Source organism: Carettochelys insculpta, chromosome 1 (genome assembly GCF_033958435.1).
Source record: "Carettochelys insculpta isolate YL-2023 chromosome 1, ASM3395843v1, whole genome shotgun sequence".
Lineage (NCBI taxonomy): Eukaryota > Metazoa > Chordata > Testudines > Carettochelyidae > Carettochelys > Carettochelys insculpta.
This window is the reverse complement of record NC_134137.1, coordinates 84,811,057-84,823,349: the sequence shown is the minus strand read 5'-3', so window position 1 is coordinate 84,823,349 and position 12,293 is coordinate 84,811,057. Positions and strand designations below refer to the sequence as shown.

General features: G+C 47.1%; 1 protein-coding gene across 6 annotated transcripts in view; it reads left to right on the top strand.

Moving 5' to 3' along the window:
* The first annotated feature begins 2,656 nt into the window (after window positions 1-2,656).
* DACH1 (dachshund family transcription factor 1) overlaps window positions 2,657-12,293 on the top strand; it is a 523,814-nt gene continuing 514,177 nt past the window's right edge. The window contains exons 1-2 of one of the 6 annotated variants that reach the window (XM_074988756.1): window positions 2,657-2,711; window positions 5,348-11,200. In XM_074988756.1, the coding sequence (XP_074844857.1) occupies window positions 10,443-11,200 (758 nt within the window). In that variant the 5' untranslated portion in view covers window positions 2,657-2,711; window positions 5,348-10,442. Of the gene's footprint in view, window positions 2,712-5,347; window positions 11,201-12,293 lie in introns of those variants that run through there. The other 5 variants (XM_074988763.1, XM_074988779.1, XM_074988771.1 and 2 more) reach the window with 5 other exon arrangements.

Below are 12,293 nucleotides of genomic sequence, written 5' to 3'. Positions count from 1 at the left end.
TGGGTGCTGCCACCCCTTGCTGCACCTTTGCCAGGCTGCTGTCTCGTCCTTAGCATGTCTGTGCAGCTCCCTCCAGTCCTCCTACTCCCTCCCTCACCTACAGTTCCTGTGTCTGTCTGCACTGTCACACTGAAATAACACAACTCAATTTCATTGGTTCAACAGATACATCAATCCTGTCAGACAATTAAACTGAGTTTTACTCTTTCAGAGCAGCAGGGCAGTGACCCAGAGGAGAAGTGAGCAGCAGTGTCAGTGTGAGCCACAAACGGCTCCTTAAAGATCCACATGTGGCTCAGAGCTGCCCAGCTGGCATTCAAAATGGCACTGCTGCCAGCTCTGCAAGCAGGATAAAAAGGCTCTGCAGGCCGCATTCTGGCTCATGGGCCACGTATTGGATACCTCTTGCCTAATATGACCCATTTTATGCAAAATAACTGAGCCAAATGGCTACCCTAACTGAATACACCCTTTCAAAAAAACTCTCTATTAGGACCTTCTGATGCTTATTTAAATGTTATGTTACTCTGTTGCTTCTAATGCTTAACACAGCAAAATTTCAGCAGAAAGAACTCCTCAGGGCTTTAGACCTATTGATTTAGGAGCTTATTATTGACATATAGATCTGTGTAAACTATGAAAGAAAAAGTTAATATCTGGCCCTCAAAAGAGAGAAAAGGGGTGCACATTGACTCAATCCTGGTTCATATTGCCTATTGGATGTAGGTTTGGGTGTTCTTTTGGGTTTTTTTTTGTGGGGGAGGGGTTTTTTTGTTTGTTTGTTTGTTGTCACTCTGTTCAAAATGATCTTGTATATGCTTAGTTTTTCTTCTTTGTCAAAGAAAGCCCCAGTACTCAAGTAAGTCTTCAGGACACAAACTTGTATGATGCTTGCCTTTATAGATGAGGCTGGGGGATATAGAGAGTTATGGTAAGTCTTTACTATGGAAATAATTTAGGTAGCTAGAATAGGTGTATCAAAATCAACTTACTTCTTTAGTGTAGTCCAAGCCTCTTTAGTCTTGCATTGAGTCCCTTGTAGGTCGATGGCTGAGCCCAGAGAGGTCAATTTCACTGTCTCTTCATCAGAACATGCAAAATCAGACCCCAGAAGATCAACTGCTACCACTTACTGTTAATTATCACAGCCTTTGTTTGTTTCCTAGAATGGCTCAAAAGGGGAACCATGTTAGTTTATATCTGCAAAAACAATGAGTCCTGTGGCACATTAGAGTTACAGATTCATTGGGGCATAAACTTCAAAGGGTAAAACCCTCTGCATTAGATGAGTTTGTCAAGCATAGGACCATTGTTAATGAGTCCAGTCAAGTCATCCTATGTGTTTGTCTTTTACCATGTTTGTTGTTGAGAGGTAGCTGTCAAGAAAGAGGAAGCTGCCTTTGTAATGTGTTAATCAGTTAAGATACCTGAAATTGCTTTTAAGCTGCAGCCACTGTGCTACAAAGTCCAAGTGCTATCAGTCATTTTGGGACCATACTGAAGGCTGGTCCTGAAGTTATCCTCATTGATTTTTCCTCTAACTGGACAAGAGACCTGTGCATCTCCTCCTCTGAAAGGTAATCAACACAGACCTGCAACAAGTCTTTCTGTTGTGCAGTATCCTTCAGAGAAGTGTTGTACAGGAAGTCAGGTGCCAGTTATTGGAGCTGGTTCTCTGATTACTTTTTAAACACTGTATCAGAAATGGAAATATGAGCTCAGAGTTAAGAAGGAACCTGTTGGGGATGTCATAGAGAGCTTCATAAGCACCAGAAGTTCAGATGAACCTTCAAAATCTCAGAGACTCATCCATTTGAGCTTATTTACCAACAGTTTCCCACCCAAGTACCACTTTTATGCCTTTCACAAATGAGTGACATGTGACTGCCTGTTAATACATCCCTTCTCATACCTCACCACTTTTCCCTCAAAAAAGCTGTAGGCTTTAGGGAAATAAGAAAGGGAAAAGGAAATATTTTTCATGTACTGGTAAAATGATAAAAAACACTTTGTAATATAGTAACTATTACTGATGTTCTTAAGTCAAAACTTCTTGTTCTTTAGTCCTGAAATACCCCCTCTTGAATGGTGTGCCCTATTATTGCCAAATGAACCGCTTGTGGATACATAATAATAAATAGCTAGTATCTTCTTAACACTCTTCTTCCTTTCTCTCCCTCTCATTCTTGAGCACTCATATAACACGGTGATGGGAGTCCTGTCAGTATCTAGCAGAAGGGAAAACTGTATTTTGTTAAACTGCCACAGATCTGTCCTTTGCAAGTTACTTTTAAAGCACAGGGGAGCACAAGAATGCAAATATAGATACGATTTTTTTTACATTGGCAGTCTTATAAGTTTTAAAAACACAAACTATGCATGCAAAGCTAAACTTTAAGCTTTTTGTGTCGAGTTTCATGGCCAACCCTGTTTTCCATCGTGTTTAAACCAAAATAGGGAAAGACCCGATGCCCTTCTTCCAAACAAGGACGCAAGTGGGCGCTGCAATTTTTTAAAGCTTGTCTCTTTAAACAACGGTATTCAGCACTGCGCCAAACAGCTAATTGGAGAACACAGCCGTCTGATGGGGGGAGGCAGTCTTCCCCCGGAATTTAAAAACATGGATCTATGTCTTTATCAATCTGACCTTTGCATAGGTGCCTTCGTTTGGTTTTTAACGTTGTTGGAACTGACCTGGCACGGGTCATTGGGTAAGCAGGCAATCTTAAACACCTTTCATGTACGTTTCTGGCTCCTTTCCAGGCGCAGTTGCTCACCCAGTGAAATCCCCTCTCCGCACTCGAGGCTCAGGATGGAAAAGACACTGCCTTTCCGTCCGGCTTTAGCCCCTGCGAGCGCACATGCAAAAATGCAACGGGAGACACGAACTGGACTCTGGAGGATCTTCCACAGGGCTCCTCCAGGGCGAGCTTTGGAGTGGCTTCCAGCGTCGCGGGCAACATCACGTTCTTTTGTCCAGTTTTTGGCTTTTCACCCCCTCCTCTTGAGATGCTCCCCTCCACTTTTCCGTTTACCAGCGGCAGGAGCCCTCCCGCGGTGGCTGGCTCCTTCCCTTTCCCCTGCTCCTCACATCGAGGGGGGCAGGCAAGAAAGAGCTTGTATGCAACCCGAGCTTTCTTTTTTTTATCAACTTTTCGGGCCCGCGTTGCTATGCTTTGATATCTAAATATAGCAGGCGGAAATCGTAGACACACTTCAATGCAAATGAGGTTTGCTTATGGTCGGCTCGAGGGGTGGGCAGAGTACAACTGCCCCCCCCTCCAGAATGCATTGTCCCCTCCGGCAGCTTTCTCCGGCTTAACCGCGACTGCATTGTCTTCTCGCAGCTGATTCTTATCGCTCCAAGGAGGCATTGTGTTTCGGCTTGCGCGCGGTAAACGGTTGTAACTTTCTTTGAAGTTAAAGGGTGTCATTTTGTTTCCACGTATGAATGACTCTGCGAGGAACTGGAATGACCCGAAGTCGACCCGTTTAAATTGACATCCGCCCAACAACCTGTTCCCCGATCACTGAGGTTGCAAAGGAAAGGTTCTTCCACAATAATGTGGCTGGCGGGGGTGGGGGGAGGGAAGAGAGACACAAAACAAAAACACGCGTCCCAACAAGTCTGAGCTGCGCCGTAATTATACGGTATTTTCAGGCACCCAGGCTTGCTCAATGTTAAGCAAAATACATTTTGAAGTAATGTGTTTGTATTCTTATCGGTAGGAGCTGGATATTAACAGCGCCGCTAGTTTGCATTTACTGTTAAGCCTGGAGAGCGAGAGATTGCTTTGCAAACATTACAGTTATTATGTCTTTGCAGTTGGCACTCTTTGTATAAATTATTGATCAGCCATCTTATTTTTCTTTCTGCTTAATGGATATTATAGCATAGCCGTTTACAACGCTATAGTTAAAGTTGTGTCAGCACTTCTATTACAATCGCCCCCTCTTTCAGGGGTTTACAACTTGCTGTAAAAATCTGCTCTGGGCTGAAAGTTCTCAGACAAAGAGATCAGATTAGAAAGGGGGGGGGGTTTATTGTGTTTTAAAACAATTAAAATGTTCGGCTGATTGTGAGCCACAGTAGTGTAAATAATGAATGTATAAAACAAACCGATCCAATGCTTTTTCATACACACAGGTGATTTGAAATGGAAAGAGATGAACGTTGCAGGTATTAGCTCGTAAAGCCCTCTGTGCGGTGTTATTAAGGGAAACAATCAATGTGTAAGTGGTTGTGAGAGTTGCAACCACTCTTTCAGCACTTATCTATCTTTATAAAAACACATAGACCCGCTCCTGCATCCTTTCGCATTTAGAGATACTGATGACTTCACCGGGAGCAGAATCGGACCGGTGATGTACAGTGTGAACACACATGGTTGTGGCGTTTGCATCATGGTCCAGGAGGATTTGGAAGAAACTCTTGCAGGTTATTCTCAGAGGAAAGATGCATATGTTATCAAATCCCATGTGAATTTTAATTGGTGAATAAGGGTTGTTTTTTTTAAGTAACAGATATCTTTACAAATGTTTAAAACTCGATGCTAACTGAAGAAAAAAAAGACGATTTCAGTATCAGGCCGAAACTAATCTTTCTTCACTCAGTGACATTTATTTTTAATTAGTCCGGCATGATGCTTACGAGAGACTGGGCTAAATTCTGTATCGGGGGAAAAGAGAAGGAAAGGTGTTTCAGATTACGTCACCAGTAGAAGGTGATTTAGGAGCGGAGGTTATGTATTTAACTAATGGGTGAGCATCTTTTACTACTTGTTGGTAGTTGAATTAGCAGGTTGCGCCGGACGGAGACAAGTAATGAGAGCGAAGTGTAACTTACAAGCCACCTAGTGCTCGTCGTCCGTGGCAGGGATAATATAATCCGTGCAGGAAAGTTGGTTAGAATTTCCCTGTTACTGCAGCTTCCTATTGGCTGGCTATTGTAATGGCAACGTCCGCAGTCAGCACCCAATCACCTACTTCTTTCATTCTGAACCAGTGTGAGAACGGCCCGCGACCCGTTTCCACTTGGCGCTACGAACTGCAATGGGCCCTTGAGACTCAAGTGAACAGAAGCGATTCTTTTAGTCGTTGAGTGTGAAACCCATCCAACGAATTAATTTAGAATGACGCGTTTTATATCATCTGTAAATAAGCAGGATGCTTAACGAGCGTGTGGTAGCTCCGATTTGCATACACTGGGGGGATGGGCAGGGAAGGAAGGTTGCTAACCGGGTTTTATGTTGGGGGGAGGGGCAGGGGAAAGGACAACCATTTCCTTGGTTAGAGCATCAGTTAAGATCAGTGAAGATGCCTGTTCCCTTTCTTCTGGATTTAAAAGGAGAGGACGGAAGTTATCCACGTGAGGCTAAAGCATGAATATTTTACTCCCACAACTGGTATCACAGAATGAAGGTCTTCCGTGAAACTGACTGATGAGGCAGACTGTGTATCTAAACTACAAAGCGTGGGACCATTCCATTTCCAGTGAGACGCTATAGACGTGTAGACAGCTGAGAAATGTGTATTCAAACAAATCCAGACCACAATTTGCTTGCAAGTTTCTAATGTTATAAACTTTTTGGTTATTTTTAAATAGCGCCGGAAGGATTTTTTGTTCATCGCATTTTTGTTAAACATTTAGCACACATAAATGTTCGTGGTGATAAACAGATACTAAAACTATTTTCATGTATCCTAGATTTATGATATATGGTGGACTGTTCAGAAGTGGATGCTATTGTTAAAGCTGTTTGCGCCGGGCGTGCTAATGCACTGTTTGATTGAGTGAATTAGCAGTCATAACAATCTGGCAGTCTGGCCATAGAAGTGTGCTCAAATTGATTTGTGTTATGGCTGGACTGGAAAATCTAGTGTTAGTTGTTTTTTGCCCTGGGGCATTGTTTGTACCAAACTCCACTTTTCATTTAATTTTCCAATAGATTTAGAAACACTGAAATGTTTGCAATGAACATTTGGTGCACTTGCTTTATTATTAATTATTATAGTATGGTTACTAAAATATCCTGCACGTAATTTCAGACCCCACCCCCAAACCTTGCTTTCAATTAAAATAAACATAATTAGCGTGGCGTCGTGCTCGGAATGGTAAATTTCCCTTTGTATCTAATAAGAATGGTATCATCTTACCCTGTCACACACACATACACACAATCCAGTACGTATTTGTATTTGGTAAGGTCCGGGCTAATTTGACTATAATGCAACAATTTCAAAAACTGCCACTGCGGTATGTAGTTTCCTGTTGTTGTTAGGAGATATTATATCAGTCTATTATGTATTAATCTTGCTTTCAACAAACATTGAAAGGTTTAGTAAATATCTTAGTGAAAAAAGGATCCCAACATCTAAGCTTAGATTGTTGTAACTTTCTATTTTAGAATCCATGGAAGATACAATGTAAGAGTCTCCTTGTACTCTTTCCCTCAGTCTCCCCGGAAAAGTACAAGTAAGGCCAGGGTTAAAATAAAAATTAAAAAAAAAAAGTCGCTTTGTGGAGAGCAGCACAAAACTTACCTCCCTTTTGTCAATAGTTACTTCTTCCTCAGAAATCTTCTGCTTTGCAGTCGTTTGCCGGAATTATAATGCACTATGAATAAACCTAAAAAATTGCTATTGATCACATAGAAAGCTTTGCGAAATCGTTTAGTCAAGTTTCCCCACTTGAAAAATCGGTGAATAAAATAGGTCAATAGCCAAGGATAAGATGAGATAAAATAGAGCAGAGTATTTTTCAAGGAGTGGGGAAGAGGTGGAATGTCAAAATAAATACAGATAGAATCCATGTTCGTGCATTTAACACTGTGTGCCCGGATGGGTATCCCTATCTACCTACCTTCTGCCACCAATCCCCTCTCCTTCTCCGTACCCCACGTTCTGAAGTTAGAACGTTTTCTGTTTGACTGAATATATTTACAATAACAACTATTGGAGAGGGGGTGCCAGGCTGTAGGTACTTAGATGGGAAAGTATCAGAGGGGTAACTCTGTTAGTCTGTGTCCGCAAAAACAAGCAGAAGTCCTGGGACACCTTACAGACTATCAGATTTTTGCAGAATAGGATGGAACAGCTACAATACATTTCCTAATTGCACCTCACAGCTGCCAGTAAAACTGGATTTAATAAAACAGTGAACTCCAGAGAAAGTGCTGATTTTTAAGTAATACATTAGGATAATTATCCATTCATCTTATTGTTTCATGTACATTCTCATTCACCGAAATGGTCGGTGGGGGGCGGGGGGAAGGAAGAGTACCCGCCCTGAACTGTTATATGAGCACAAGAGAAGCCCTGCTTCAAACAATATTCCAGGAATGAAATTAAAGACTTCTTAATTAGTGCAGCAATTAAGCTTTCTTGGTCGCATTATAATCAGCACAGGCCCTATCAAAGGACAAACAGAACGATTTGCAGGTCTTTGAATTTCAAGCAGTCTTATTGATTTCAGCACCATAAGTCTTCACTTGACACAGGGAGAATTCTCAAATCAGAAATAATACTCTGAGTTTTACTGATATAAATTGCGGGGGGGGGGGGTTGGAAGAAAGCGTGAAGTCAAGCGATATTCTTTTTTGAAAGGATGGATGTGCAATCAAAATGCAAAGTGAAAAAAGAAAGTTTAAAGAGAGGAATCGAGCAATATCATTGTTTGTTGGTGTCTATCTCAACGTTTAGCTAACTCTATTAGTTTGCTATAATCGTTTGAGACACTAACCAAGCAAGAAGCCTTGAAGATTCTACAACTCTTTGATAAATGTAATCTCATTGTTTCATTAAACCAGCACTGTTAACCAAACCCGCCGTGGCAAAAACTTACAAATCATTTTTAAAACTGTTTTTAGACACACAATAAATGCACGTGAGGATACATATTTAGAAATAGGGGTAAACAAAGAGCAAGTGATGTGGTAGGGTTATTTGAAGCAGGGGAAAGGGAATGGACGGTTTGAGTTAGTTCAGGATTCATTCACAAATGGAGGTGGAATGGTGACATCACACTTGTTCGGCCCTGTACTGCATTAACTTACTCAGGTGCATGCTCTATGACTATAGAATGGTATGACACGGGAAATTGAGAGAGTGAATACGGGCAGAGGGTTTTCAGCAACTTTGTGATTCCTTCTACCTGAAAATAAAACAATGCAAGTCGGTTACATTTTAACGGCCTTTTAAGTGTTTCCAACGGCAGGCTCGGCCATAATTAAAGTTGCATATGCATTCCCATTTTAAGGTTTGGTTGTGTTTCTTAGACTTTGTAACTTGCATTGTTGGTGCACAAGATTCAAACCTGGATATGATGCTCTTATTTTCTTCTTTTCTGAACTTGTTTGGTTATTAGGAAGAATAAAAGTTCACTGGCTAACCACACGTTTTGGTATTCATAACTGAAATATACTGGAATTTAAAAAGCAACCTCACACGTAGTGAGCAAGCAGGTCATAAGAAAATACTAATAGCTATGGCAATTTGAAAGAAGTGATTTCCCTCTATATTATAGAATTAGTTTCCATTAAAAGTCTTATCATCCATCTACATGTATAATCCCATGATTCATGCCTCGTGTAAATATTACATCTAAAAAAACAGGCAAAGGTCAGGTAGAGTCAGAATCTGCCGAGTGCATAATTTACCTTGTTTAAAAACCCGAGCTACTTATGTGTACAGTATTGCTGCAGCTCCTGCACTTGTACGAAAGATTATTAGTTTGTCTTTTTAAAAACAGAAAACACACAAATGAAACTTGAGACAAAAGCCAAAGCAATTCCTCAACCGGAACCAAAAAGATAATTCCGAATTCGAACTAACACTCTACTCTTAACCCTTTTCACGTGGCATAACATATATGCGGCCTGACCCACAATTCAAAGATGTATCTGCATATCCTATAAAATTAACTACTGCGCATGTGTGGGCAAGCGCAACAGCTAATTTTACAGCGTACCTGGTGCTATGGGCAGAGTATCAGTGTTCAAACTTGGACGTGTGGCTTGCAGTCACCTGTTGTTCAGAGACCGCTGCAATACCTAGATACAACAGGGTGGGAGTAAGCATTCAGTTTCAGCTCTGTAGTATTTTGGCTATTGCATTTAAAGTTACTTCAACCTTATTAGAACAAGTGTTACAACTAATTCTTTTCACACATTTTAGTTAGGAGACCTTATTTTACGTAGCTATCAAAACCACAATCAAACATAAACTGGCTCGTATAAGACAGGAAATACACCGTAAATGTCTGGCTTGTTCACCAGCGTTGCACTTGTGATCAAAGAGTTCACGGGAGCCTATAGCGGAAAATAGCACTTGTTCATTCCTTTAAAAATTAGCCCTTGCCATGAGATTGCGTAGCACAAGAGATGCTATTTCTAAATGTTATGAAAACCGCCTGGTGCTCTTTAATCCATAAATGTCTCGTTTTCTGGAAATGGTTTTTCTTTTGCTCCTCTTTCTTCTCTAGCGCTCCCCTCGCCTTACAGCCACCAGTCCTTCACACGACAAAGAGAGGTGGCGCTAATTCTTGTGCTTTTTCTGGAACCCCGGTTATGAACTTCCATCCCTGTCCCTCGGCTTGTTTGTTGTCCTGGAAGAGTAATCCGGGTTTGACTCGGCTTCCCCCCCGGCTAGCTGGGCTACTCGGAAAGTAAAGAGCGCTTGCAGCGTGGGGACCAGGCGAGTTTCCGACCCCTCCCCCACTTTCTGGGTAGCGAAGAAAGATGCGCCCTACACCCTGTAAGAAAAACTTGGTGCGTTCCCGCTCCTCTGTCAAGTGCGCTGACAAGCGATCGCTTGGAAGGGTTGGGAAAATCACCCCTCGCCTGTGCGGAGATGAAATATGAAACATGCAACCTAACGGTCTCGGGGGGGGAGAGGAGGAGGAAGAGGGATCTCTCTCCCTCCGCTCCGGGTTCCTGGTTGGACAATTTGGGTTAATACTAGTGACTGAGGCTTTGGCTGCTTCAAAGGGTATTTCAAGTTGCCGGAGCTCCTCCCCTCTGCACCGTGTGACAACAACAACTCGTCCGGAGAGCGAGAGAGCGAGCGAGCCGCGGCGGCAGCAGCAGCAGCAGCCAGCACTTTTCAGCTCATTTTCTCTCTGTCATTCCCCTCTCAATCTTTGATCAATGTACTTGCCAGGGAGACCCGAAGTCCTTCAACCCTCCTCCGTTTCACCTTCGGCTCCCACTCGGTGCTAGAGCCAGGAGCACAGCCCAAACCGCCCTCTACCCCCGCCCTCCCCGAAGCCCCAACCCTACCGCCCGCCGCGGACTTCTCCTTCCCCACTTGCGGGACACTTTGTGCGGCGCTCCCGCTCGGCGGCAGCTGGCTGGGGGCTTCCCCCTTCTCCCCCTCCCCCTTTTGTGGCCGCGGCAACTTTTTTTGCCTCCTGCCCCCCCGCCCCCCACTTCGTATATGTGACCATGGCCGTACCGGCTGCTCTGATCCCTCCGACCCAGCTGGTACCCCCTCAACCTCCGATCTCAACTTCGGCCGCTTGCACCACCACCACCACCACCTCGTCGGCCACCTCGTCTCCGGCTCCGTCCCTCGCTCCCCCGCCAGCCTCTTCGGGGACGAACCTATTCCGGCCAGAGCCCAGCGCGGCGGCGGCGGCGGCGGCCACAGTCACCTCCACCACAGCCGCCAGCAGCGGAGGAGGTGGCGGCAGCAGCAGCAGCAGCAACGGAGGCGGCGGCGGCGGCAGCAATTGCAGCCCCAGCCTGGGCACCAGCAGCAGCAGCACCAGTAGCAGCACGGGAGGAGGCGGCGGCGGCGGCGGCACCTCCACCCCCAGCACCGCCAGCAGCAGCAGCAGCAGCAGCAGCAGCCTGCCGGGCAAGCCGGTGTACTCGACCCCGTCGCCGGTGGAGAACACCCCCCAGAATAATGAGTGCAAGATGGTGGATCTGAGGGGGGCCAAGGTGGCCTCCTTCACCGTGGAGGGCTGCGAGCTCATCTGCCTGCCCCAGGCCTTCGACCTCTTCCTCAAGCACTTGGTGGGGGGCTTGCACACCGTCTACACCAAGCTGAAGCGGCTGGAGATCACGCCGGTGGTGTGCAACGTGGAGCAGGTCCGCATCCTGCGGGGGCTGGGGGCCATCCAGCCCGGCGTCAACCGCTGCAAACTCATCTCCAGGAAGGATTTCGAGACCCTCTACAACGATTGCACCAACGCGAGGTAAAGAGCCCTTCCCCCCGCCGGCCGCCGCCGGCTCCGCTCCCACACAGCCCCGACCGCCCCCCAGTCCCATCCTCATGCGGGCGGGCGGCTGCGCCTCTTCCCGGGGTGCCTCGGAGCAGCCCGGCCCCTTCCCGCCTGGCCCCCTCCCCTGCGCCGGCCGCTCTGCTCCTCGCTGGCCAGAAAGGAGCTTGGAGGTGGGGGGGGCGGGGTGGAGCGGGCCGCGCTTCCCTCAGCCGCTTTCAAGCGCCTCTCGCCCCGCTAGGGTGGGCCGGGCGCTTCCCGCCTCCGAGCGCCGTGCGGGGAGGGGGGCGTCGACACCGGCCGGGCTGACTCCGAGCCCCGGGCTCGGCCCGTCGCCCCCCACCGGGCTGCGCGAGGCGGCGGCCCGCCGCGAGGATGGGCGGGCGCGTGGGAGCGTCTGACCCCGAAGGGCGGCCCCGCGTGGCGGCGCGCTCCGCGGCTGAGGGGCCGGTCCCTGCGTGGGGGAGGTGGCTTTGCTGCGGGGTGGGGGGGGGGAGGCCCGGGCTGCTCTGAGGGAAGCAGGTGTGCGAGCGAGGCGGGGGGAGTCGGGGAGCAGAAGCGGCGGGGGAGCGGTCGGGGCTGGATCCTGTCGCGGCGCAGGGCAGGGACGATCCGCGGGCACTGCGGGAGGCGGGGAGGGGGTCCAGCTCGGGCAGCCGGCGGGACGCGGTCCCACCCCCCGGCCCCGGCGCAGACAAAGGGAGCCGGCCAGCCTCTAAAGCTGGCGCAAGTGGGCGGGGGGACGGGACTGGACGGGACGGGACGGGACACAAAAGAGGAAATGCCTCTTCTTGCTCAAAACCGGCGAGTGAACAGAGCGGGGCTGTTAGCGCCGCATCTGCTGACCCGGGCAAGGGGCCGGGCGTTAAACAAGCGCCGGGAGCTGACGAGCGGAGAGTTGCGTGGCGGGCGGGGAGGGGGGTGTCCTTCACTTCAGCAGAGGCCCAGTGGAGACAGGGGTGTGTGTGAAACAGCTCCGGAGCTTGGTGGGAAACTTTATAGAGTGGTTCACATCTGCCATTAAAGAGCCTGGCCGCAGAGTTGCTTGTCAGATGGGGTTTGCGTTACA